Source organism: Colobus angolensis, unplaced genomic scaffold (genome assembly GCF_000951035.1).
Source record: "Colobus angolensis palliatus isolate OR3802 unplaced genomic scaffold, Cang.pa_1.0 Scaffold123, whole genome shotgun sequence".
In the NCBI taxonomy this organism is placed as follows: Eukaryota; Metazoa; Chordata; class Mammalia; order Primates; family Cercopithecidae; genus Colobus; species Colobus angolensis.
In genome coordinates, this window is record NW_012113475.1 from 344,695 (window position 1) to 372,032 (window position 27,338).

A 27,338-nucleotide genomic window follows, 5' to 3' on the forward strand; every position below is an offset into this window, starting at 1 on the left:
GCTGCTGTTCTCTCCAAAAATGTTTTAATGGATTCTTTTTAAAGTCAGTTTTGGGAAAATGCATTTTAGACTAATGTTTATCTTCTAGACAAAGCAATTTTTAACTGGCAGGCAGAAGACATAAATAGTTGCCCAAGATTACGTGTTGAAATAATGTCATTTCTTTCTTTCTTTCTAAAGATAACTGGTGGTCTCAGGTATGCCCGAAATATTTCATGAAGCTGGTAAACCTCTATAAAGGTGCAGTCCTTTATCTACTGAGGGGAAGAAAGACATTCTTAATTCCTGTATTGTTTAACAATTATATTACAGCAGCTCTCAAACTCTTGGAGAAGTTATATAAGGTGAGCATAGGAGGTGCTACTGGGGAGGGGTAATTAGATGGTAGGGTAAAATATGCTAGTGAGATGTTCTTTGCGAAGCCATGTTTTAGTTGTCTGTATTTTGTTCTTCATTAGGTAAATCTTAAGGTGAAGCATGTGGAATATGATACATTTTACATTCCTGAGATTTCCAGTCTCGTGGACATTCAGGAAGACTACCTCATGTGGTTCTTGCATCAAGCAGGGATGGTAAGAATTCATAAAGCACATTTTAAAGCTTTAGTCTTTTTATAAGAAAAGCACGTGTGAGTGCTATAATATGTCTTTGACTTTGGTGTCAGTGTCTCACCTATTCTTCATCCAGCTGGCCTTTTGCATTCTAGAAACTTGTAAGTGCTTTAAGTAATCATCAGTGTTATAAGGAGTCATAAATGAGTAGTCACCCAGAATGTTACACATTAAAAGTTGCCACCTTTTAAAAATCAGAGTATCTGAAGTAGTCAAATTCACAGAAACAGAAAGTAGAATGATGATTGCTAGGGACTGGAGGCAGGGGAAAACAGAGAGTTGCTATTTAATGAGTATAGTTTCAGTTTTGCAAGATAAGAAAGTTTGGAGATCCAGTTGTACACCAGTGTGAATATACTTAACACTGCTGAACTGTACACTTAAAAATGCTTAAGATGGTACATGTTATGTTAGGTTTTTTAGAACCCTAATTAAAAAAAAAAAAAACCAAGACAAATACAAATATGAATTTTTAGCTTTCCTTGAAACTTGGAAGATCTGGCAATACGACCTGTCTTCCCATATGACAGCAAGTGGCCAGAGTTCAAGAGTGACTCTTTAGATGAGGCTTATGTATATGCCACAATTCCCACTGCAGCTTAATTTATCCCTGCCATTGAGGAAGGATCATTTGGTAATTATTGTCTTCTGACAGCCTACTTCAGTCATCATATGTCAGCTACCTGGACCCCATAGGCCCCTTCTGATTGAGAATTATGTGTGTGAAAGTGTCACACATCCCTGATCCAGCGCTGTCTCACTATATTTTAGATATGCCATTCAGGGGCCTGTGGATTCCTGCCCACCACCACTGGCATGGCAGGAACTCCTTTTGGTAGCACACTGGCTTGGGATATATGCAAGGCTCTTTGGGATCTCCCGTCTGTGGAGTATGTGCAAATTTGAGTTAGGTCGGAAAACAGAATGATAATTTATTGTATTTTGTGAAGCCGTGGGCAGCAGATTTGAGGTGAGTCCTTGCCAGTGTAGCAGGTTCATCATCAATATTAGGGCAATATTTTTCCTGTGGGGTTTTTGGAAGTCAGCAGTTGTCTCCAAAAGCAAGGCATTTCAATAGGCTGATCTAACTGAACAAGCAGGATTGTTTTCTTTGTCACATAATGGATGATGAATGCTAGACACAATGTTGTATTTTTTTCTCTAGAGACTTAAAAAATGCATACAGTGTTTTATTTTTAAATAAGATTTTATGATTACCCTGAGAAAACAAAATACTTTTTTTTTTGAGACAAAGTCTGGCTTTATCACCCAGGCTGGAGTGCAGTGGCACCATCTCGGCTCACTGCAACCTCTGCTTCCCAGGCTCAAGCCATTCTCCCACCTCAGCCTCCTGAGTAGCTGGGACTGTAGGTGTGTGCCATCACTCCTGGCTAATTTTTGTATTTTTTGTAGAGATGGGGTTTTTGTGATGTTTCTCAGGCTGGTCTTGAACTCAAGCTCAAGTGATTCACCAGCCTCGGCCTCCCAAACTGCTGGGATTACAGGGGATAAGCCACTGTGCCTGGCCAAGAAAATACTTTTTAATATAAATGAATTAGAGTGTTCTAAATGGGTTGACTTGGGAAATTTAACATGAAGGCTAGTAATGAACTCTGTTTTCACTTTCAGATTTAGGAATTATTAAAAAATAAGCCCTTCTGTTTTATCAATTTATGAATAATTATTCACTGAATAATAACATTATGAGTGGTAAAATAAGCCTGATGAATTATTTAGGTCAACTGCTTTGTTTCTAGATGAGGAAATGGAACTTAAACAATTTTTCCACCAGTTTCATTAGCAATAAAAGTCAATTCTTCTGATTTCTAATCTGTCCTTTCTGTGATTTAATGCTGAATAAAATGTCTAACAAATTGTAATTCTTTTTTACCCTGAAGAAGAAGTTGCTCATGTTAAAATCTAGATTATTATGACAGTAGTCTCTGAGTAGAGATAATTAAGTAACTTTTACAATATTTTAAGCTTCCTTTCTCTTAACATTTGATAAACAAATATCAGATCTTGAATAACAGATGCTCGTCTTTTCAATAACTGTAACAGTTATTAAAGAAATATGGAAAATTACATGAAATTAGTCTATGACCTTTTGTGATTTTTGTGGAATTTTTTCTAGTGTATGAGGTACAATGATATTAGAAATTGAATTTTAAATTTCTTGATATTTTGGATTTTAACTTAAAATACTAAAGCTATTTCATATGTTATTTTTGTTTATTTTAACTACTTTTAAATAATAAATGGATTTTTTTGGTGTGTTGGAATTTTTAGCTTGTTACTAGCTGAGGCTGTGTAGCATATTGTTGAGCACATGCTCCAGCCAAAAAGACCTGGGTTCAATTCCCAACTCTGGTCTAATGGCCGTGGCCTTAGACAAATTACCTAATTTCTATAGGCTCAGCATCCTCTTTTGTGAATAAGAATTTTAACAGATTGTGGAAATTAAATGTGAGGAAGCATGGAAAGACCTTACTTAGCAGAGTACTTAGCATATAATAAGCCCTCAATAACTATTTTTCACTAAACACTTCTTGAGCACCTAATGTGTGCTGTCTGCCTGCTAGTCACTGGGAGTGGAAACATGTATGGATATGGTGTCTACCTTTGCAGAGTGTTTAGCCCAGAAGCAGCAGTAAAAAATTCCCAAAGGGATCTAACACATGTGTGCAAAAGGAACATTCTAAAGTGGCTGATTTTTACTCCTTTTAAAGAAGAGGTGGTAGTGGTTCCTTTACTTCAATCAGCAGCTTGCCTTATCTGCACTTAAAAACCAAATAGCACAGAGTGAGTGAGTGGTGGGCTCCTCTAGAGGGCAGCACAAGTGGGGAAAGTCAGTGCCACAATGTCAATCCTTCAAAAATAAAAGCTAGATAAAGCTCGACATCTTGCTGTATGTGTTAAAGGAGACAAAGCTAGGCAGTGTTTTGTCTCCAGTTGTGAGTATTGTGCACGTGTGAGACAAGACAGGCCCTAAGGCAGAGGAGGCTGTATTTCTTCTCCAGCACTGCACCTGTGCGTGTAGTGCCTCCTGCCCCACTTGCAGCCATATTTAGGAAATGTTGACTTCGTATTTTAAAAAAACGATATTCCCAATTTTTCTGTTCTATTCCATTTACTTATTCATTGCTTCTATTTCATATGCTTTAGAAATGAGCTTAGGTCACAGTGCAGCCCTGTTTCAGGCAGGGAGACTTGAAATATGGTCCACTAGTACTTTACTAGTTTTAAGTCTGTGAAACTCATTTTTGAGGAATGGATAGTCCAAGACAAGTAGCCTCTCAGGTTATGTGCATCCTTCTAGGTTATGAATAGCAATAGTGGCACAAAATCATGCAGATTTATTTTGTATAATACGGAAATACAAGTGTGAGTACGATTTCTAAAATATTCAGCATTCACAGAATAAAAATGAAATTAAATTCTTATATATGAAATACAAAAACTTACAGACTTATGAAAAGTCTGTGGATGTATAAGCAGACCTTTGTTACAGATTCACAGCTTCTTTTGACTGAATACCCTTCCATCCTTTGCCTTCCTTAGAGCTGTCACTTCTGTTTTGTAAGGCTTCCTTATCTTCCTGCCTGCCTTGCTGGCTCACCTGAGACCTTCTCTAGACCACCAGCTCTGGGCAGTGTCTCTCTGGCTTTAGCTGTGGCTCCTAACTGAGGCAGTTTTGGATTTTTTTCCAGCCATCCCTCTCAATGGAGAGAATGGTGACCCTGCCCTCAATTTAACTCCTCCCTTTCTCCAGTAGAGAGATCAGCCTGCTTCCAAAACTGGGTTCCTTCAACTCTGGGGTGTGGGAAGGAGTAAGGTGAGGGATGCTGAGAGGGACTATGAGCTACAGAAGGTGGATATTTAAGGGATGCAGGGAGGCTTGGGGTGGGGATTACAGGAAGAGGGTGGGGAGAGAGAGTCAGAGATCAGGAGTGGGACTGGAAAGAGCCAAGGAATACAGAAAAAACTGCTGATTGATGTCTGAAATAACTGCATTACACCAACTAAAATGCAAGTATGTACTTAAAAATACTAAGTAGGCTTGGACTCTGTAATGCCAGAACTGTTTTGTGTTATCACTTCTTCCATAGTCACTTTTATATTTGAAGTATCTAAAAACTTTATCTTGCTTTATAGACCAACACACATTCAAGATCTTTCTTTTCCCTTGAGAATAGGCAAATAATGCTTTGCGTAAACTAATCTTTTCTGAGAAACAGGTGAGGAAATTCTGAATATTGGCACCAGTTTTAAGCCTGCTTTCTTTCCTGGGATGCTTATATCTTTTGTAGGTACCTAGACTAGAAGATGATTTAGCTTTTTGTATAGTGCTGTTTTATGGTGTGGTTTTGTTTTTTTGTTTCTAGTCATTTTGACTTCTAACTTCAAAGTAATTGGATATGTAGGCATGAGAGTGAGTAAGATTGGTCTGGATGATATATGCAGGATTTCATACCTGATCTCACTGGACTGGAATTGTTTCTTCGATTAGTGTTTCTCTGTCTAGAGAAATGTGCCAAGACCCCTGGAGGAACCTAGTTATAAAGGGTTAACAGGGTAGATTTTAATTAAAATTGCTTTTAAATTATTGTATTTAAATATCCATAAGGACAAAAGGAGGCACATGCTGCTTGTTCATATGGTACTGATATAGTACAGTTATAAAACCAAATTTATAAATTAAATACAAGCAAAACTTTAACAGCAGTAAAATGCAGATTAGCCTCATTGATTTTATGTGATGATCAAACGTCTTACTGAATCTAAACCCCAGTTGCATTGTGGATGTGGCCTGTGTGCTGTCAGGCCCTGGTGTTTGAGTTCCACTGCCCATCTGGCTGGGATGACTCACCTCTCTTTTCTCCTTCAACTACTGTTAAACCATGTTCATGCAGCAAGCCAGGACCGCATTGGCCTTTTCTTAGGTGCAGATGCAGCATCCACATGCCAAGACTGCTTCTCTCTTTTCTCACTACACTTGGACAATTAAATAATAACATCATGCCAATGCAGTTATTCAAACAAATATAACTTAATGTGTTTTACTAATTTTGTTTAGGATATCATTAAGAAATATATAGAGTACTCCCAGATCTCTGAGAATACACCTATGGTTTTCTGTTTGGTAATTCTTGCTACAGATCAACATGACCTATATTGTTGATTTTTTTTTGTTTCTATGAAGTTAATATTAAGTTAATGTTTGTTACACAACTTAACAAAAAGTGAAACTGTAACTCATCTCCTAGATGTCCTTCATTGTGGTTGTGGATTTTTACCATTACTCCCCTCCAAAGTTTATTAACAGGTACATTCACATATCCATGGAATGCATTCTGTAGGCCGAGTACTAGTCTAAGTGCTGAGTCAGCAACAGTTTACTAGATAAAGTCCTATTTAGAAGCTCCTGAAATTCTTTCCAAATACTTGGTTTCTCCTAAGAGTAGCAGCCTGTGTGTGTGTGTGTGTGTGTGTGTGTAGGAAGATGCAACATCATTTAGCAAATAAAATGTAATTTGTATTGTCCACTACCCAACAAAGATTAACCTGTGAAGTCAAGGTTATAAAGCTCCTGTTTTGGAATTAGATTTTTTATAAAAGAGAATTCTGTTAATGCTGTGAATTGTGGAGAGTTAGTGACATGCCCTTTAAAAGTCATAAAAAATATTTTTTAATTGCTTTTGCTCTTTTTCTCATTCTGTGGCCATCAAAACATTTTTTCCCTTGAAATTTAGTCAGCCATTGAAATGGTGTTAGTTCTATGGCCAGTAGTCAGGTTGGTTCTGTGTTTTGTTATTTATATTTTACTTTTGGAGGGATTAAAATTCAGGTTTTACAATTTAAGTAAGAGACTTTTTATTTTTCTTTACACAGAAGGCTAGACCATCAATAATACAGGTAAATGATCCTTTTTAAATTTGCTTTTATATTTTTCCAGCTATACTTTCTGTGGAATAGTATAATACTGTCAGTAATGTGCTTTATTCTAGGATACTGTAACACTTTGTTCCTACCCTTTCATCTTTGATGCCCAAGCCAAGACCAAAATGCTACAGACAGATGCTGAACTACAGATGCAGGTATTATATTTTAGAAATTATTTCCTCTTTTTAATGTGTTTCTCCCTTTCTAGACATTCAGTTGTAATTTTTTCTAATAGGAGAAGACATATTTGGTTGAAATTCCATTATAATTCTTAAAGCTGTTTGAAACTTTTCAGTAATTTGTGTTCAATATAACACACATAGGTGGATACACATTTATGTAGATTAGAGATTGGCAAAAGGATGACTTAGTAAATGTTTTAAGCTTTGGGGACCATATGGTCTCTGTTACAACTATTCAACTCTATTTTAGCATAAAAGCAGTGATAGACAATATATAAATGAATGAGCATGGCTATATTCCAACAAAACTTTGTGTATGTTGAAATTTGCATATTATATAATTTTTACATGTGGTGAAAGATTATTCTTCGTTTGATTTTTTTCACCCATTAAACAAATGTAGAAACCGTGCCGGGTGCAGCCCACACCTATAATCCTAGCACTTTGGGAGGCCGAGGCAGGCTTATCACCTGAGGTCGGGTTCAAGACCAGCCTGGCCAACATGGTAAAACCCTGTCTCTATCCAAAATACAAAACTTAGTTGGGCGTGGTGGTGCCCACCTGTAATCTCAGCTATTCGGGAGGCTGAGACAGGAGAATCACTTGAACTCAGGATGTGGAGGTTTCACTGAGCCGAGATTGTGCTACCGTACTCCAGCCTGGGTGACAGAGCACAATTCCATCTCAGAAAAAGAAAAAAAACGTAGAAACCATTGTTAGCTCAAGAGCTGTGCAAAAACAGGCAGCAGGCTGGATTTGATATGTGGGGCCTTAGTTTGCTGACTCCTGACAGAGAGAGTTAAATGGAACTTGGGAATTCTTTGTTGAATAAAAACTTGTTATAGAGATTTATTTAATAATTTATTTTAAATACACATTTTTATTATAAAGTATAATTGTTGACAAGCCACAAAAACATTTGTGAATTAGTAGCTCAAATCCTCGAATTCCTACTGTTGGTAGATATAGATATATAACTTCATTTATCTTTCCCTCTCCATCTCTCTGACTGTCTGCCTGTCTGTCTTTTTCCAGCTCTGACTGCATCTATCTATATATGTGTTTGTTTTCATATCGCTGTATCTGTTATATTGACAGTTTAGAGGTTTTCAAGAGAAATGAAATTTTTCAAAGAATAACTCTTTAACAAGTGGTTATTAGCTTTCTTTTCCTGCCATTTTGAAAGTTGTGGTTTTTACCCACTTTCTACCATGTTTCTTTAAGCATGATACTATTTTAGTATTAATCAACTGGTTTAAGTCACTTTCCTGGACCTGGTTATAGATCATATGATTCATAAACTGTTTTAGTTAGTTTCTGTGAGTCCAGATTAGAAAGACTTGTGTGCTGTGTAAACATAAGTAACTTAGAAAATCTGTGGAAGTTAAGAGGGAAAAAAAGAACCAAATGGAGGTGCAGTCAGCGCCGCCAAGTCCAGAAGCACAGCTGACTGCTCTCCCCACTCACGCGTGTGCTCTGAGTAACTGTGTTCTTGACTGTGCCATTCCAGGTGGCAGTCAATGGAGCCAACCTGCAGAATGTCTTCATGCTTCTCACCCTGGAGCCTCTGCTGGCCAGAAGCCCCTTCCTGGTCCTTCACGTTCGCAGAAACAACCTTGTCGGAGATGCCCTAAGAGAGCTGAGCATTCATTCTGATATTGATTTGAAAAAGCCTCTCAAAGTGAGTTCCTTCAGGATATTCCTCTAAATACCTTCGCAATTTTTCTTCAAACAGTGTTGATTAGGCAGCAATGATCTCACTAAAATTGTAGGGTGTAGCCATTCTTTCATTCATTTTACAAGAATTGAATCACCTTCTTTTGTCAAATCACCAAACAGAACATCTCAGTGTAACATTGGATAAAAATGCCAGTGGATTATCTGAAAGTTTAGAGTGCTTTCTTTGTCTTCTTCTGCTGTCTTTGGTGTACCAGTTCCAGCTCTATCAAAAACAAGCAAACAACAACAAAAATGAAAGCTTTGACTAATTACAACTATTAAGCTATCATTTAGGAAGATTGTGGAAATCAAAGATTTAAGAGAAACAAGGTAAAATAGGAAAATGGAAAGGTAGTAAAATCATCTGGGAAGCTATTGGCCTATTATGAGAGGCACACCTAGTACCTGCAAATTATTAAATGAAAAAAAATTTCTCTCTCCATAGATCATGCATATTTCCAGGGCTTGGCATAATGCTTGGTACACAGTAGGTATTCTAGAAATACTTAGTGAATTATTTCAAATTGTTTAAAGTCATTCATCTTTTCCCTCAGACAATTTCCATATCCCTATTGCTAATCTTTTTATAAGTTCCACTTTCAGAAATGTAATAGGCATGAAATGAACTGATCATCTCCATAAAGGCTAAATAATGCTCCATAATTTACCCTTTCCAAAATTCCTAATCAGTAGCATCAGTCACATCAATCTGCCTGGTGGTTCTCCCCAGAACTTCTGGGTTATATTTTTGATACAGCTTTTCTTTTTGCCCTGTTTTCAATAGGTAATTCAGGTGAGGCAGTTCTTGCTTTGTAGCAGTATTCTGCTGGCATCTGTGTAATCCAGGTCCTAGTCTCTGTCCCACTTTTACTCTTGTCCTGCTCTAGGCAATCTTGAAGACAGCCACAAGTGTAAGCTTTTTGAATGCTGTTTTTAGCTCTGTGCCTGAGTCATTATCCCTGAAATGGGGATAATAGGACTCTACGCATAACGCTGTTCTGAGGATTAGGTTAATAGAGTTTAAGAGCTGGCATGTAGTAATCTCCGTGTCATTTGTTGATTTGCTGTAGTTGTTACTGTTAATAACCATTATGTATCCAGCATGCCTACTATCACTCCCTCACAGAGCCCATGTCTGTGTCTGATTAGAATACCCTCTTCCCTTCTACATGCAGCAGCTACTTCAAGAACCCTATGGAGAGTGATTTCTCCCAGAAAGTGTTCTTTTATTCAAGTTAAATGAAAAATCATTTTTTTCTATGTGCCAGAATATTTACCTCTCATTATATATTTGACTCTTTAAAAAGTATTCTCTGCTTTTATGTCTGTCTTTCTGCCTTAAGCAGATGGTAGACTTTCTTTTTCTTTTTTGTCGGAATTTTGCTCTTTGTTGCCCAGGCTGGAGTGCAGTGGCGCAATCTTGGCTCATTGCAACCTCTGCCTCCCAGATTCAAGCGACTCTCCTGTCTCAGCCTCCCGAGTAGTGGATTACAGGTGCCTGCCACCACGCCAGGCGCATTTGTGTATTTTTAGTAGAGACAGGGTTTCACCGTGTTGGCCAGGCTGGTCTTGAACTCCTGACCTCAGGTGATCTGCCTGCCTTGGCCTCTCAAAGTGCTAGGATTACAGGCATGAACCACCACGCCCAGCCAATAGATGGTAGACTTTCTAAGGACAGGTGGTAAATTTCTGACTTCCTTTGCATCCCTTGAAGCACCTAATAAAAATTTTGTGTATCTATAAGTACCTTGTTAAAACTTTACCAACAATAATCAACAGACACACCTAGCAGTTTTCGTTGCATCAGTGTATATTCTTTGTTATACTTTCCTTCATTTGTCCTGAGTTTAGAAAATGGTCTGCTGAAAAGAGATAAAATTTGTCATAGATTTCCCTGAAGCATTAATTCTGTTCCATTACTTTAAGGTAATCTTTGATGGTGAAGAAGCAGTGGATGCTGGTGGTGTTACAAAGGAATTTTTTCTTTTACTGTTAAAAGAACTTTTGAATCCCATCTATGGAATGTTTACCTACTATCAAGATTCAAATCTCTTGTGGTTTTCAGATACGGTAAGTAAGTGGTGTCACAGTTAAACAGATGGATTAAACTTTCTTTTTGTTGTCAGACCAATCCCCTAATTTCTGACTTTGCAAAGGGGAACATAGCAAGGATAATAATTCAAAATGTTTATAAGTAATTAAAATGTTTATCCCGTCTTCATTTATACTTGTTGCCAAGACCTCATAGTGCATTTTGTGAGCCATCAGTCCCATTTCCATTTCTAGTAGGTAAGATCCAAGTCTTGTTATCTGAGAAGGGTAAAAAGAAACAGTGTGATAAATTGGTTTTGTGACACGTGGAAGGTCAATAATCAAATATGTCTGATTTTAATAACAATGATAATATATTATCACACACATACATATGCATGCACAGTTTATTTTTGAAACTTCAGTAGGAGAGCTAAGTTTTTAAAGGCATTCTAATTTCAATCAGACTGTCATTTACATTTTTTCTATGAGAGTTTTCTTCCTAGATCTGCACCATACCAAAAGGTAGCCACTAGGCACTAGCCACATGTGGTTATTTATATATTATTTATTTAAAATTAAGTAACAACAAAGATTCGTTTGCTCCATTGTACTAGCCACATTTCCTGTGCCTAGTAGACACATGTAGCCAGTGGCTACCATATGAGATTGGACAGAATAGAATGTTTCTATCGTGGCTGAAAGTTCTGTTGGACAGCCCTGCTCTAGATGACTATGAGCTGTTCTCTGTATCACTAGGTGCAAATGCTTAACTCTGTCTACGTTGCATCTTTAAGGGATAACAACTTTTGTCAGTGTGTTTCTTTGCTACAGAAGGTAACTAAATATTAATGAGACCTTTATTTTTTTATTTTGAAAATATTTTGAGGGAAATGGTAGAATGTTTGAAGGCCACAAACATTGCATTTCTTTTTAACACTTTTGTATATGTCCTAAAAAGTGTTTTGTAGAGCACAACTGGTTTCACTTGATTGGCATAACCTGTGGACTAGCTATCTACAACTCTACTGTGGTTGATCTCCACTTCCCATTGGCTCTCTACAAGAAGTTACTCAATGTAAAGCCTGGCTTGGAAGACTTAAAGGAGTTGTCACCCACTGAAGGAAGGTACAAAGCTAAAAGGCGATTGGTATCTGAAACTGTTGTGGCTGCCTCTGGCATGAGGATTAAAGGTTGAAAATACTATCTGTACACATCTGAGTTTATTGCATCCTATGGTTAGACCCTGTTATATGTGTTTTGTCTAAGATGTAGCTGTACAGCTACTTGCTTGAAGCATTGCCAGTGTTATCGGTATAGTTGTCTCTTGGTATCCAAGGGGCATTAGTTCCAGGACACCCTGCAGATACTAAAATCCACATATGCTCAAGTCCTGCAGGGGCCCTAGAAGAACCCATGGATTGGAAAAGTTGACCTTCCATGTCCTTGGGTTTTGCACCCTGAAAATACTGTATCTTCTTTCTTTAATTATACTTTTTTTGTTGGTGAAGCATAATAGATATACATATTTTGTGGATACATGTGATAATATAATACATTATATAATTTGTAAAGTTCAAACCAATGTAACTGGGATATCCAGCACCTTAAATATTTCTCTTTATATTAGAAACATTTGAATTATTCTATTTTAATGACCATACTTCCCAAAGTAATTTATAGATTCAATACTATTCCCATAAAGCTACCATTGACTTTCCTTTCAGAATTAGAAAAAACTATTTTAAATTTCATATGGAACCAAAAAAGAGCCCATGGAGCCAATACAATCCTAAGCAAAAAGAGCAAAGCTGGAGGTATTACTCTACCTGACTTCAAACTATACTGCAAGGCTATAGTAACCAAAACAACATGGTGCTGGTACCAAAACAGATATATAGACCAATGGCACAGAACAGAGACCTCAGAAATAACACCACACATACACAATCATCTGATTTTCGACAAACCTGAAAAAACAAGCAACGAGGAAAGGATTCCCTATTTAATAAATGGTGCTAGGAAAACTGGCTAGCCATATGCAGAAAACAGAAACTAGACCCCTTCCTTACACCTTATACAAAAATTAACTGAAGATGGATTAAAGACTTAAATGTAAAAAACCCAAAACCATAAAAACTCTAGAAGAAAACCTAGGCAATACCATTCAGGACATAGGCATGGGCAAAGACTTCATGTCTAAAACATCAAAAGCAAGGGCAACAAAAGCCAAAATTGACAAATGGGATCTAATCGAACTAAAGAGCTGCACAGCAAAAAAAACCATCAGCAGAGGGAACGGACAACCCTCAGAATGGGGAAAATGTTTGCAATCTATCCATCTGATGAAGGTCTAATATCCAGAATCTACAAGGAACTTAAACAAATTTACAAGAAAAAAAAACAACCCCATCAAAAAGTGGGCAAAGGATATGAACAGATGCTTCTCAAAAGAAGACATTTATGTGGCCAACAAACACATGAAAAAAAGCTCATAATCACTGGTCATTAGAGAAATGCAAATCAAAACCACAATGAGATACCATCTCATGCCAGTCAGAATGACGATTATTAAAAAGTCAGGAAACAACAGATGCTGGGAAGGCTCTGAAGAAATAGGAATGCTTTTACACTGTTGGTGGGAGTGTAAATTAGTTCAACCATTGTGGAAGACAGTGTGGTGATTCCACAAGGATCTAGAACCAGAAATACCATTTTACCCTGCTGTCCCATTACTGGGTATATATCCAAAGGATTATAAATCATTCTACTATAAAGACACCTGCACACATGTATGTTTATTGCAGCACTATTTACAATAGCAAAGACTTGGAACCAACCCAAATGCCCATCAATGATAGACTGGATAAAGAAAATGTGGCACATGTACACCATGGAATACTATGCAGCCATAAAAATGAATGAGTTCATGTCCTTTGCAGGGACATGGATGAAGCTGGAAGCCATCATCCTCAGCAAACTAACACAGGAACAGAAAACCAAACACCACATGTTCTCACTTATAAGTGGGAGTTGAACAATGAGAACACGTGGATACATGGAGGGGAACATCACACACCGGGGCCTGTCGGGGGGAGGGGGGAAGGGGAGGGAAAGCAGTAGTACAAATACCTAATACATGTGGGGCTTAAAACCTAGATGACAGGTTGATAGGTACAGCAAACCACCATAGCACATGTATACCTATGTAACAAACCTGCACATTCTGCACGTGTATCCCAGAACTTAAAGTAAAATAATAATAGTAATAATAAAAGCCTTTCTAACTGGGTGAAGAAAAAAGTAAAGACGTGTTTTCCTTAATATATATTTTATCTGTGTACTAATAACAAAACCAGACTTATTTTTGTCTCTTCAGTCTCAAGGAAGAAAAAAATATTTAAAAAGAAACTCATTTCGCTGATTAACATTAGGGAGAAGGTGAACAACTATGATAGTTTTCTTGGCTCGTGAATTTTTGGAGTGTCTGAAATCAATCTTTTAAAATTATATTGTTGTTAAGGACAGTTAGCAGTGTTTTGTGCTGAATTACACAGAGACAGTATATTTTTATGGACACATTTGGCATGCAAAGTATCAGCTTTATATGCCTGTGCAATGCATAACCTCTCAAATACAACTTCTTTTCCTTTCTCCATCTCTTAAAAAAAAAATTAGTGTGAGTGTATTTTAAGAAGAAGGCAATTCTTCTTCCAACGTGGCTCAGGGAAGCCAAAAGATTGGGCACCCCTGGTCTTTACCAAATAGAGACTTCTGCATTAACAAGTAAGCCATTAAAATTCCCAAGTGGATGTGGTGGCTTTGTGGCTTTTTTTTTTTTTTCATGATGGAAGGATTATTTTACTAATGCATAAGCCAGTGAAGCTGGCTGGAGGCCCCTGCAATACCATCTCCTCATTTATATATCTACACACACACTTGCAAACTACTTCAGAGTTAAGAGGACACAAGTATGTTAGGTTAAAAATCCATCTGAATTTCTTTTCAAGTCTAATAAGATTTGTCGGTAAGAAGAGAGAATAATTAATGAATGTTTTATAGGTCTAGTGCCATAATTGTCTTCAAGGTGTAGGTACATGATTTTCTGTCCGTCTGGATTTATGTTTATTCCAGAATCTCCTTTCATAGTTTTTCCTTGGAAATGATCTGGACTTGTAACTGAAGTAGAAACACTGTTGCAGCAGTATCTGACTTTCCACTTTTCCTTTTCTGTCATTCTATGATTAGGAGTCTCCAAGAGCTTTTAGATTACCCTGGGGAGGACGTGGAGGAGACTTTCTGCCTCAACTTCACGGTAAGAATTTCCACAGTTTACTTAGGATTGTGGCTGTCTCTCTTACCATTTGTAGAGTGATAATTAACATTAGTTCTTCTTCAAATCACAGAAAAATGTCAGGGATTTCTTTGAAAAAACTTATTTTAGTCATAGTGTCTTGAGTGTCATAGGAGTTCAGTGAGTGTGTTGAATAAATGAATGAATGATTAATCTATGCACTTAGGAAAATTATTGAAGAAATAATCCTTCCTACTCTTGACACATATTCTTGAGTTCATGTCATTTTCTCCTTGAGTGCATTTGTTGGCAACTCCATGTCCTAAAACAAAAGATGTTTTTTAATGTGCTAATGTTTTCTGACTCAAGTTCTCATTATTCTCCCACTAATTTTCTGTAATAGTCATGAAACTACATTTGTTCCTAAAGGCTCTCTCAGTCATTTGAGTTCTACAAAGATGAATGGTCAACAAAATTGAAATATTTCTTTTTTCCACCTTAAATATAGATCTGCCGAGAAAGCTATGGAGTGATTGAACAGAAGAAGCTGATACCTGGGGGAGATAATGTGACTGTGTGCAAGGATAACAGGTTAGCCCTGGCCTTGGACTGTTGCAGATGCTGCTACTTCATATTTCTGCCGTTTGACATTTAAGACCAAAATAAAAATTACTTTTTAACGTTAATACCTTCTTCAGAGGGGAGGTAAGGGTGATAGGGCAAGAATTTACAGATTTTAAATTTTTTTTTTTTTTTAGACGGACCCAGGCTGGAGTGCCGTGGCATGATCTCGGCTCACTGCAGCCTCTGCCCCTCCAGGTTTAAGCAATTCTCTGCCTCAGCCTCTGGAGTAGCTGGGATTAGAGGCATGCACCACCATGCCCGTCTAATTTTTTATATTTTTAGTAGAGATGGGGTTTCACCATCTTGGGCAGGCTGGTCTTGAACTCCTGACCTCGTGATCCACCCACCTCGGCCTCCCAAAGTGCTGGGATTACAGGCGTGAGCCACCATGCCCAGCCTAAATAATTTTTAATAGCAGAGCAAGCACCAGGACTAGATTCAGGAGATAACTGTTTTAGTTCTAGATCTGCATCTTTTTGGCTTTGACTCTGAGCAAGTTACATGAACTATTTGGTTTCAGTTTTCTCATCTGCCAAATGGAGATTATAATCACTGTCCTGTCTACTTCATGGGATGTTTGTGAGAATGAAATGAGATAATTTATTGGAAAATACTTTGGAATGAATGAACTCCCAGCGTCTAGCACAGAGTTTCTAGTATCTAACAGAGTGCCTGGCACAAAAATGCTCCAAAAATATGTGTTGAATAAATGAATTTTATAAAGGTGCTTACTATCACTGCTATTTTACTGCTGAATGATTTATCGTAGAGGTTTTAAATTAAGTTATTCTCTCTGGATCATAACAACAAATTCAGGTACATTTGATTTTTCAAGATGATTCATAATCTCTGAGTTAACTCTTTAGAGGAGAGAAGATGCTCATTTTTGCTTACTTTTATATTAAATTATGCTAATTTGCATGAAATCAATTTACTTTACAAACACTGAGTGACTACTGTGTGTCAGCCATATTGCTGGGTATAGAGGGTGAATAACTTCCATCCTTAGAAGCTTGGGATTAGTTAAGAAGTGTGACTTAGTTAAGAAGGGTCAATGTATGGAAATAATTGCGATAGAATCCAGTGTATGTGATAGAAGTTTTAGCCTAGGTGCCACGGTACTTGAGTAAGAGGCTACAACTTTTATCAGACATTAAAGAATGCAAGTTGGAGGAAACATTTTAGGCACCCGGTGAGTCGCGACTCTACAGTTTGACACATGATAGAGAATGTTGGATACTTGTGGAGTGGGGAGTGGTGTACGGATGAAGGGAGACCGTAGTAGCATCAGAGTGGAGGTTATCAAGGCCTTGAATGGCGCTTGGAGTAGAACATGGTTGGTTTCTATTTTAGAAAGATTACTTTGGGGGTCATGTGGAAATAGACCATGTGCAGGGATACCCATTAGGAGGCTTTTGAGGTAGCTCAGGTAAATGATGATAACAGCCAGAACGAAGGCAGTGGGAAACAGAGTTGGTTATATAACCAAATAGGAGCTATTGTCTGATTATATATGGATGGTATGAGAGAGGCATATATTGATAATAATGCTGAAGTTTCTAATTCAAACACTAACTAATAGAAAACAGAGTCTATAAAGCAGGTTCAAGGGAACAAGTTCCATTTTGAATATATTGATTTTGATATGTCTGTGTGATACCCAGGTGATTGTGTTTAGAGCAGAAAATTTATATATCTCAATAAAGAAGTCTTATATGAATATTTTTTAATTAGTTATGTGAGCCTCAATCACCATTGAATTTGAGGTTGCTTACAGCAAGAATCAACAAGAAAGAAGGGGTGAAATGAAAAACAAGGACAAGGAAAATGTAATTTCTTGGAGGAGCTATATAAGTTAGAATAAAATACAGACTCTTGAGGATGTGAGCATAATTCGCCCATAGGCTACCAATGAAACTTCTTGGCTTAAGGAAAGGGTAGGTAGGGGGTGGGAAAGGTGAGAGAATGACAGTCTTTCTTTGGAAGCCTTTAGAGAGGAAGGCAAGGTTTCATTTAAGCTATGAAAAAAGATACAGATGTGGAGAAACTAGATGCTCTTTGTACGCATGCAGGAAAATTAAGTAAAACTCACTCTGGACTTTTATTGGCTTCTTCCTCGAAATAGTTGGGAAGATGCAATTGGAGATCCTATTAAATTCAGTCTATCCAAGTGATCTATCTTGGTTTTCTTCCACAATCTTTCCTTTTGAAAATAGAAATGGGCTGGGTGCAGTGGCTCACGCCTGTAATCCCAGAACTTTGGGAAGCCAAGGTGGATGAATTGCTTGAGCTCAGAAGTTCAAGACCAGCATGGGCAAGATAACAAAACCAAGTCTCTAGAAAAAAAGAAAAAAAAAGAAAAGAAAATTAGCCAGATGTGTGGTAGTGCATATCTGTACTTCCAGCTACTCAGGAGGCTAAGGTGGGAGGATCACTTGAGCTTGGGAAGTGGAGGCTATAGTGAGCCGCCATGATCATGCCTCTGCACTCCAGCCTGGACAACAAAGCAAGGCCTCATCTTCCAAAAAAAAAAAAAAAAGATAGAAAAATACTGACAGACTTCTATCCTTGACTTTGTTTTTTTTTTTGAGACAGAGTCTCACTCTGTCTTCAAGACTGGAGTACAGTGATGCAATCTTGGCTCGCTGCAACCTTCACCTCCTGTGTTCAAGTGATTCTTCTGCCTCAGCCTCCCCCGTAGCTAGGATTACAGGCGTGTACCACCATGCCCTGCTAATTTTTGTATTTTTAGTAGAGACAGGGTTTCGCCATGTTGGCCAGCCTGGTTTCGGACTCCTGACCTGGGCTGATCTGCCCGCCTTAGGCGCCCAAAGTGCTGGGGTTACAGGCATGAGCCACTGCGCGCAGCCCATCCTTGACGTTTTTAAAAAACAACTCGAAGCTAGTATGATCTCATACAGCATTCAGTAACCTTTTTTTTTGTTGTGTCATGTAAACCTTCCAGATTATCCAAGAAGCCTCAGCTTTGGGGAAAGTGAGCTCTAGTATCAGAGTTGAGTGAAATGATGCAGAAGCCACCTAGACACCCAACAAAAATGGCTTCAGTTAATGGAATTATCTTGGCTCTAGAAACCTAATATAGAGGCTAGTCTTGATTCAAGTAAGAATGTTGCATCAAAACCCTTGATAAGAATCTCTTGGGGCTAAAAGCAGTTTCCTTTATCTATATAACATTGGTACTTTTGTTAACAGTAAATAATTTATTTTCAGGTTGTTTATTTCCTTAGTAAGAACAGGCTTTTTATTCCATATAGTCAGATAATGTTTTTAGAATTGGGAAAATTTATGGCAGATCATAAAGCAGATTTGTTAGCCCAGTTGATTTCTCTTCCCTTCTTGTTTCGGGGATTGCTTTAAACATTGCACATGTGTGCAAGTACATATGTAGATACATATATAGCCTTTAGTCTTTCAAACAATGTCTTAGCTTTTGCTTTAGGTTTCAGACAAGATAATGTGTGCATCATTCGTTAGAAGCTAACAATGGGATAGCAAGCATCCTGAGGAAGGGGAACATTCAGAATGTCCTCATCCTTTGGTGGGTCGTCATAGTGCTCTGTGAGTATGATACAGTGGCTGGGGAAATGAATGACCTAGTGCAGGAATAGGCAATTGGCGATGTAGTCTGCAGTTGAGGCAGTTGCCAGAACTTTTTACTCCTTTTCATATCTTTGTCAAGTTATTTCTCTTAGCATATTTTTGTCTCTGTCTTTTTTGCTCTGTTTCTAAGTCTGAATTTTTCTCTCTTTCTGTTTCTTTGCTTCTCTCTCCCTGTCACTCTCACTGTCTTTCTCCTTATTCAAAAGACATTTCTTTGAATCAACAGTTGAATTGACTCAACAGTTGTGGGAGAAACTGTGCAGGAATAGTAAAATATAACACAGTTTGTTTAGGGTGATAAGCTGTTCTCAGATGCAACCATAAATGGAATATGAAGACTAAATTGGGTGGTTGAATCTGAAGGCGTTCAGAGAAATCAGCTTGGACAGATGCATCTGGGAGGACAGATATGGGATAGAGCTAAGTTTGGAAGCCTACTAAGATTTGGATACTAGAAAGTAGAGAAGAGGACATAAATATAAAAGGTGCTCTGTAAAGGGATGGAAAAATCTGAGTTGTCAGTTCAGACAGAGAAATTTTGATTGCATTATACTATGTTCATGATGTATGGAACAGCCTCTGTACTAGGTAGAAATTTAGATTTTGGTTTTTCAGAGTACTCATTGAGTACACTGTGAACTCATCCATGCTGCTTTAGGCACTGCTGTACATGTCTGTGTCACTCAGTGACAGGCAGGAGACCCTGTTGCTATCACAGTTACCTGTCTGTCTTCGTTTGGGCTGCTGTAAAAAAGTACCATAAACTGGATGACTTATAAACAACACAAATGTATTTGTCACGTTCTGGAGACTGGAAGTCAAAGATTAGGCTGCCAGCATGGTTAGATTCTGGCGAGGGCCTTCCTCCACGTTGCAGACTGCTGACTTCTTGTTGTATCCTAGAATGGTGGAGAGCAGGGATGGAAAGCAAGCTCTCTTGTGACTCTTATAAGGACACCAGTCCCATTCATGGTTACTGCTGCACTCTTTACTATGGCTGTTTTGGTTAGGGACCACCAGAAAAAGACATGAATGAATTTTTTTTCTTTTCATTTTATGCTGCACAAAATAGAAATCTTACCAACAAAGTACATTGAGGTCCTGGTAAGAAAGGCTGTATGAAGTTATAAAAAGTTGATCATTATAGTCATTATTTCCTTGGTTATATGCCATAATCTAGTCATTGGCAGTCCTACGTTTTATGACTAAGAAAATGAAAGAACTGTAAGACGAATACCTACTGGACTTTTAGGCAGTTGTATACACAGATACTGCTGGCATTGAGGCTGTTTTTGTTAACAGTAAGATATTTGCTAGCATTGCTGCCCCAGGGGAAAATGCCAGAGGAATACCAATTCTATATTCATAATTTATTCCATTTCATTTGGTTTTAAAATGCTTTCTATCCTTGGACAGAACCTATACAGTCAAATGAGTTGTAGGCATCCAGGTAAAAGAACATCTGTGGCTGATTACTGGTGGCTGCATCATAGACAAATCTTGCCACCAGCTGGTGGTCACATCTGGATAATACTATATCACATGACTACTCATGGTTAAGCATTTCTCATGGTCTATAACATGGTGTTATTACCGTTAGTGAAAAACCCACACACCGTTCTAGATTCCCTAACGTTTAACCTCAATTTGATGCAATCAGATTAAATGCAATTGCTGTCTTCCCATTTTCCCCATATTAAAAAAGACAGATGACACACACATGGGGCTGGGGGGGCAGTGGGGGGCGGAGAGTAGAGTAAAAGGATCACATAGTGAGAAATGCCAAACTTAAGGTAAGTGCTTCAGAGGGCATCTAGATTCTATAGTGAGAACCTGAGAATAAAACTCATGCATAACAAACACTTCTTGCTCCTTAAGATCTACTTCAGGACTGCTGGCAGACTTCAGTTGATCTTTCAGGATAGTTTCTGAGGGATGCAGTCTTTAAGATCTGCATTGCATTTGCATTGGACTATTACAGGAACAGCAGAATTAAAATGCCAGTAACACTTCTTGAGTGCTTACCATGCATCAGACACTATTTGAAATATTTTACATGTAAGCCTCCCCGTTTACTGATGAGGAAACTGAGGCACAGATAGGCATAAGTCTCTTGTTCAAGGTTGTACAGCTAGAAGTCCAGGATTTTAAAGCAGAGCCAGGATTCAAAGCCAGGTGGTTTGAGTCAGACTGCACTCCATGGGCATCAGCATCTGACCTCTCAGGGACTAAGGCTGGGGCTCGAGAGTTCCCATCCTCCTTTCCCCCTAGGAAGAAAAATGACTTTGAAGACTTTGCTGTTTTTCATTTCAGGCCAACTAGGTAATGTTTTTAAAAAGCAAAATTGGAATAGCTGAAAACAGAACTATATACATATGAAATGGAGTGTCTGAATTTTTAAACTTAGGTGAAGACAATGCTTATATTTAAAATGCTATTACAAAGTCCTCATGAACACCCTTAATAATGACTGCATGGTCTGCTATGTGAATGTGTATTTTTCTGTTTCTTCACTGTTGAATATTTGACTTGTTTGTATGTTCTTTTTTATTCCTCTTTTTTCTCTTCCCCCCACCACCATTTTTAATAAGACTATATCAAGTATCTTTTGTGTATAAAGGATTTTGTGCCTTTAAAATTGCTTTTTAATGATAAGGTCTCAGGGGTGAAATGGAATTAAAATGTATAACATTTGAATTTGTTGATAGGTATTTTTGATAAATTTATTTTGCTAATGAATTATACTCCCTTATATGTCATTATCACCATTTCACCCAGTTCTTAGAAAAATGGTGTGTATTCTTAAAAAAAAAAAAAAACTAAAAAAACTAAAAAGAAATTTAATCTCACTTATAAAATGTTGCATTTCTTTCACACATAGGCTACTTTACATACTCTACACAGTACTGATCTATTTTACTGCTGTTTACCTCTAAAATATTTTGTTTAAAAAATGAATTAACTAGAAGGTGGTGGTTGCACAGCATTGTGAATGTACAAATGCCACTGAATTGTTCCCTTTAAAAAGGTTAATTTTGTTATGTGAATTTCACCTTAATAAAAAAAAGTGTGTATGTGTGTGTGTATGTGTTAATGTGTCTATGTGTATGCATTGAGTGTACATTCTCAGGTAGAGAGAGCTGCCATGCCATTTTTCACAGTAAGCCTTGGCATGCCAATTTTCTGTGTAATACTCAGAGAGTTGGTTGTGTATTGCATGCTGCCTTTCTTTCTTTCTGCCAGTTAATTTGTGCTTTGTTGGCTAATTTTGGCCTATAATAGGTTAAAAATGGTTTATGAATGATAGTGTTTGACCTACCTTGAAGCAAGGGTATCCTGCTAGATGCAGGTTTTAGGGTTGCCAGAGAAGCTATCAAATAAGCAGTCCAGGAAAGAGTATAAAGATTAGCCCACTTAGAAAATGGCAGAAATCGCTTGGCATCACAAACATCCCTGTATCCTTAGAGAAGTGGCCAACAATGGTACAGCTGATAGCTAGAAAACCCCATAGCTAAAGTGTTATCATAAACAAAAAGATTGCTGGCCAGAGCACAGAGCTAGGAACACTTGTCTCTAGACTCTGCCAGAGCCCCAGCTCACCTAGTGCTGCAGGTTCAGGAACATGCAGTACTAGGTGTGTTCTTTCTGCCTCAGTCAGGGTTTGCAGTCTTTCTTCTTTTTAGAGACTCTGCTGATGTCCTTTATGTATTTCTCTAGTAGGACTTAATAATTTTCATATGATTCATAGGAACTCTTCATTATGTTTAAGACTACTAACCCTTTGCCATCTGTATCTATTGTAGGTTTTATTCTGTTTTTGCTTTTGAAAATGTAAAGTGTGTCTTTAACTCTGTGATTTCTTAATTTTTGTGTTGTCATGTCTGTTACTTCTTTTGGTCTTATATCACTCTTCTCCGAGCCATTCCCTGTCCAGTAATTGATGTAATTGATAAATATTTAGTATATTTTCTTCAATTAGTCTGTAGTCAGAGGTAAAAATCTAAACTGTTTCCAAATTGCTAAAGGTTTTCTTAGCTGTTCTTAAGGTGAGCATTATGGTAATTATATTAGGTTTCAGATCCAGTTTGAGTTTTGATTAGAATTGTGATAAAAGTTAATTTGGGAAGAACTGACATTTTTGTGATATTCAATCTTACATCCAAAGGCTTATGTTACATTTGTTTTTTATTTTTACATAGGTTATACGCACTTCTTATTAGAGGTTTTAGCCTTTCCCATATATTTTGATCATTAGTGCCTATAAATGGTTATTGGTTTTTGTGTATTTATCTGATAACTGGTCAATTCATCAAACTTATTAAATTGAATTGTTTTTCAGTTGATTCTCTTGGGTTTTCTGTACGTAAAAAACATTTCCCTATACTTATACCTCTTAGCTGTGTTTCAATCTGGATTTTTGCTTTTTACTGTACCCAGAAAAATAGTAAAATGATAATCTCATTCCTGGATATAAGAAATGAATATTAAATTTTATTAGATTTTTTCTCTATTAAGATCATATGATTAAGATAATCAGAACTTCGTATGTAATATACTATTCTGATTTTCTCTTTTGGTTGACCTGAGCATAAGGAAGATTAACATTACCTTAAGGTTGTTTGTACTCAACAATCTGTTGTTATTAGCAACAGGTCAGTGCTGCCTTCCATTCCCTAGGATAAAGCAATTTAATTTTGTTTCTTTGTAATTTTAACCCTGCAGGGAAAATGAAGCAAATGGCATCTGATTTTTTAATTTTTTTGGAGTCCAGTTTTTTAAAAAAACTTTCTGCTTCATTCAGAATGAAGCAAACAAAGTTGAAACAGCCTTTTTTGTATATTTTTAATGTTATATTGAAGTCTTTTATCCTTTCTGGGAGATAATAAAAACCTGATATTATGTTGAGGAAACCAAAACAAGATAGTTTATTTAATTTCCCGTGTTTCTGAATTAAAGGCCACATTCTTCTCTCATAATAAGGAATCATAAACATAGGAAGGCATTGATGTAGTGATGTCCATTTCTCCCATTTTGTAACAGGAGAGAAGGAGGATTGAATTTCCAATCACTGTCTTTATTTTTCATGTAATAATAATAACTAAGAATTATTCAGCGCTTACCATGGTTTGGAATGCTATTCTATAGGCGTTTATGTATTAATCCATTTGCTCTTCATAGTAACTCATGAGGAAGGGACTATTCCTATTCCCTTTTGTAGATGAGGAGAAATTGAGCACTGAGAGTATTAGCTGAGTTGCCTAAGCTACATTACTAATAGGAGGCAGAGCTGGGATTTGAATACAGGCAGTCAGAGTACTGAGTCTTTTATGTATATTTTTTTGAAAATACTGTTTTATTAACACCACAGTGGTAAACAACTTTAAGCTTGTGTTTCTTTATAGATCACTAGCTCACACATAATTCAAAACCCACACAGAAGCTAAGAGTCTTTACATTAAATATATTCTTCCTAAAAATCCTTACTGTATGCATCTGTCCTCAAGCAGTAAAATTTGATTATGCACCATTTTATAATTAATATGTCACATTTACATAGCAAACTAATGAAGGCACAGCTAATACAAGCAAACTTAAATCCTTTCTACTTCTGAGCTGGGGGTAGGGGCACACACTTGGATTGGTTCTTCAAGTATATATTTTTTCCAAACATTAGCTTCAGTGAAGAGTTCTGATGATTTTCACAGCTACACCCTAAAAGCTACATGACAGAAAGACGCCACAAGGATCAAAATACATAACACTGATACACATGCTTTACAGAATTTGCTACATTCTACATCTCTTCAAGTAAATTAATATTTCTAAAACATTAGGTAAAGTGATTTAATACTTAAACATATTTGGGGTATTTTTTACGTCTTTGTAAATAGACACTACTAAGAAAACACAAACATGAGATTGTAACTAATGAATACATATGTTGACAGTATTTTACAGGTTTTACACCCTCCTTCTTGGAACCATGTTGTTCTCTAAATTCAAATACTCAGACATTTTTCAGAACTTGAAATGGCAGTTTTCCTAGCCTTATTAACAGTAGCGTCATGATCTCCATTGCAGTCTTCCTCAGTGCCATCAATCTCCTGTGAAGTGTAAAGCTGATGTCTGCGTTACAAAAGCAAAGTCTCAAAGATGACGTTTTTCTTGGGGTCTGCCTTCTCTGCACAGCGAAATGTCATGAGTAAAGAAATTTAAGAATTAAGCACTGAAAACGTGTTCAGTCATGGCCTGGGTGTTCCATGTGTAGCGTATGCTGTGTGATGAATGGGTTTCAAAGTGACGTTCTTTACTTCGCATCTACTAACACCCTTGTAAACCTCAATCCTCATAGAAGAGACCATGAAAACATAATTTTGGGTTTAATTCGGTTTTCTTTAACACCTTTTGATATATTTATTATGTTCAAAATGAAAAATTTGAATCGAGCTGGCCAGGATCTAATTGCTTCAATTTAATCTATTTTAGGAATGTCAGAATAAATTCACATTGTATTTTGGTCAAAAACCTGAGCCTTTTTTTAAGTCCACCAATATTCTGGGAAAAACAAAACCAAGCTGTTTTCTTCGTGGGCTTTCTCTTCATCCATCTCTGCCTCCCTTACTTCTTGGCGTCATCAGGCATCTCGGCGTGGGCATCGTCATGTTTGGCCCCCGCGGCAGCCTCTGCTGCAGCCTCCTCCTCCTCCTCCTCTTCCCCCTCCTCCTCGTCATCCTCGTACTCCTCTTCCTCCTCCTCCTCCCCCTCCAAGGTCCATGCACACCCCTCCATCTCGCCGGTGAGCTCTTGGATCTTGGCGAGTAGGGGCTTATAGATGTCATTATACTTTTTTTCCAGAGCCTGAAATTCCTTATCAAATTTGGCTTCTATCTTATCGCATCGCTTCTGCAGCTTTTTGAGGGCCAGAACTCGGCATTTCACTGAATTAGGCAGGCTCTCGATAAAGTCATTTTTCGGCTTTGGGGCATTCTCTGCAGGGGTCTGGGGCTCCTCAGCCATCTGACCAGCCGCGCTGTCAGGGTCACCAGCCGAGCTGTCACAGTCTCCACCCTGCGCACCGCCTTCCGCCATTACCTCCTCCGCCGCTGCCTCCGCCGCTGCCGCCGCCTGGCTAGGCTCCGCAGGCCCCTGGTTTTCCGAGTCGGCCATGTTAGGGGAGAAGCCGCAGAGGTCTAGGAGGGATCCCGCAGAGGCCCTGCACCCGAGCTGGTCCAGAGAGATCTTGCGGATGCGGCAAGTGGCGGTGACGCGCGGCCGCGGGAATGACGTCGGCCGCGGCCCCGCCCCCTGCTTTTGCGGCACTTGACTGGCTCGCCACTATCAGCTGACGGCCGTGCGCTCATACTGCACCAGATTCCTCCTGTTGCTACCCTGACGTCTCCTGGGCCCTCAACACCAGCCTGTTGGACAGACACCCTGTTCCCAGCCCACTCATGTACCCACCCCCTGTAGAGCTGGGCTGGGAGTGTCAGTGGCTGCTCGAAGTGCTTCTTCAGGAACTGCTTAGATGGCCTCAGCCCGTTTTCCGTGTGCTCCTCACCCCCATCCAGGCCCTTCTACAAATGCTAGTACATATGTCTTCGCTTACCTCTGCATCTCTCTCCATAGCTAGTATTTGATCACCTCTTAGATTCCTCCACATTCCTCTCCAGGCAGTGGAGGAACGGGCAAGCTGGCTCCATTCTACCCTTTTGGGGACCTGGGGGTGCATGTGTGTGGATAGGGCAGCTTGCATATCCAAGCTCTGTACCTGTGTGTCCACCCAACACCCCCTTGGCCATCCCACACACCTGGCGACACATACCCTGGTGGCAAGGTCGTCTCTCAGCAGGACACCCCTGGAAGCAGTTTTGGAGTCATTTGCGTAGGAAATCTCAGAGCTCCCTGTGTCCTGGTGTGTGTTCTAGAAGGTTCTACAGAATCTTTGGTCTATGGGAAGTACTAAAGCTTGAGGGGGGCTGAACAAAAGCAAGTCTCTCCAGAGCATGGGGCCCAGGGCTAAGGCCCCCTCTTATCTTGGTTAAAGCATATGCCATCTATCCCACCCTGCTCACATTCGTCTTCCCGGTCTTCCCCCAACACCATCTGCTTTCCTGCCTTCCCCATTATCTGTTTTTCACACGTTTCCTTGCCACCATCTTCTCCCTCCCTCCTGCCCCTCCCCCGCACTGTTATGCCCCACCTTCTTCCCCCCTTCCTCCCCCCTTCTTCCCCACTCACTGCCTTCTTCCTCACCTTCTCCCCTCCCCGCACTGTCCTTTTCCCCACCCTCCTCACCCTCTTCTTCCCCACCCT

At 38.6% G+C, this 27,338-nt stretch overlaps 2 protein-coding genes across 4 annotated transcripts in view; one reads left to right on the plus strand and one right to left on the minus strand.

Moving 5' to 3' along the window:
- HERC3 (HECT and RLD domain containing E3 ubiquitin protein ligase 3) overlaps positions 1 to 27,338 on the plus strand; it is a 125,017-nt gene that overhangs the window by 88,024 nt on the left and 9,655 nt on the right. For all 3 annotated transcript variants that reach the window (XM_011932464.1, XM_011932481.1, XM_011932472.1), the window contains 9 exons: positions 181 to 344; positions 459 to 572; positions 6,504 to 6,527; positions 6,620 to 6,709; positions 8,247 to 8,417; positions 10,382 to 10,525; positions 11,448 to 11,614; positions 14,735 to 14,801; positions 15,289 to 15,371. In XM_011932464.1, the coding sequence (XP_011787854.1) occupies positions 181 to 344; positions 459 to 572; positions 6,504 to 6,527; positions 6,620 to 6,709; positions 8,247 to 8,417; positions 10,382 to 10,525; positions 11,448 to 11,614; positions 14,735 to 14,801; positions 15,289 to 15,371 (1,024 nt within the window). The remainder of the gene's footprint in view (positions 1 to 180; positions 345 to 458; positions 573 to 6,503; positions 6,528 to 6,619; positions 6,710 to 8,246; positions 8,418 to 10,381; positions 10,526 to 11,447; positions 11,615 to 14,734; positions 14,802 to 15,288; positions 15,372 to 27,338) is intronic.
- On the minus strand, positions 24,361 to 26,332 carry NAP1L5 (nucleosome assembly protein 1-like 5). Its single transcript, XM_011932450.1, has one exon. It carries the CDS (start codon positions 26,190 to 26,192, stop codon positions 25,644 to 25,646), a length of 549 nt encoding a protein of 182 aa, XP_011787840.1. The 5' UTR covers positions 26,193 to 26,332; the 3' UTR covers positions 24,361 to 25,643.

Bases quoted from the DNA above. Each gene is read 5' to 3' on its own strand.
- NAP1L5 (XM_011932450.1), bottom strand. From the start codon at position 26,192: ATGGCCGACTCGGAAAACCAGGGGCCTGCGGAGCCTAGCCAGGCGGCG.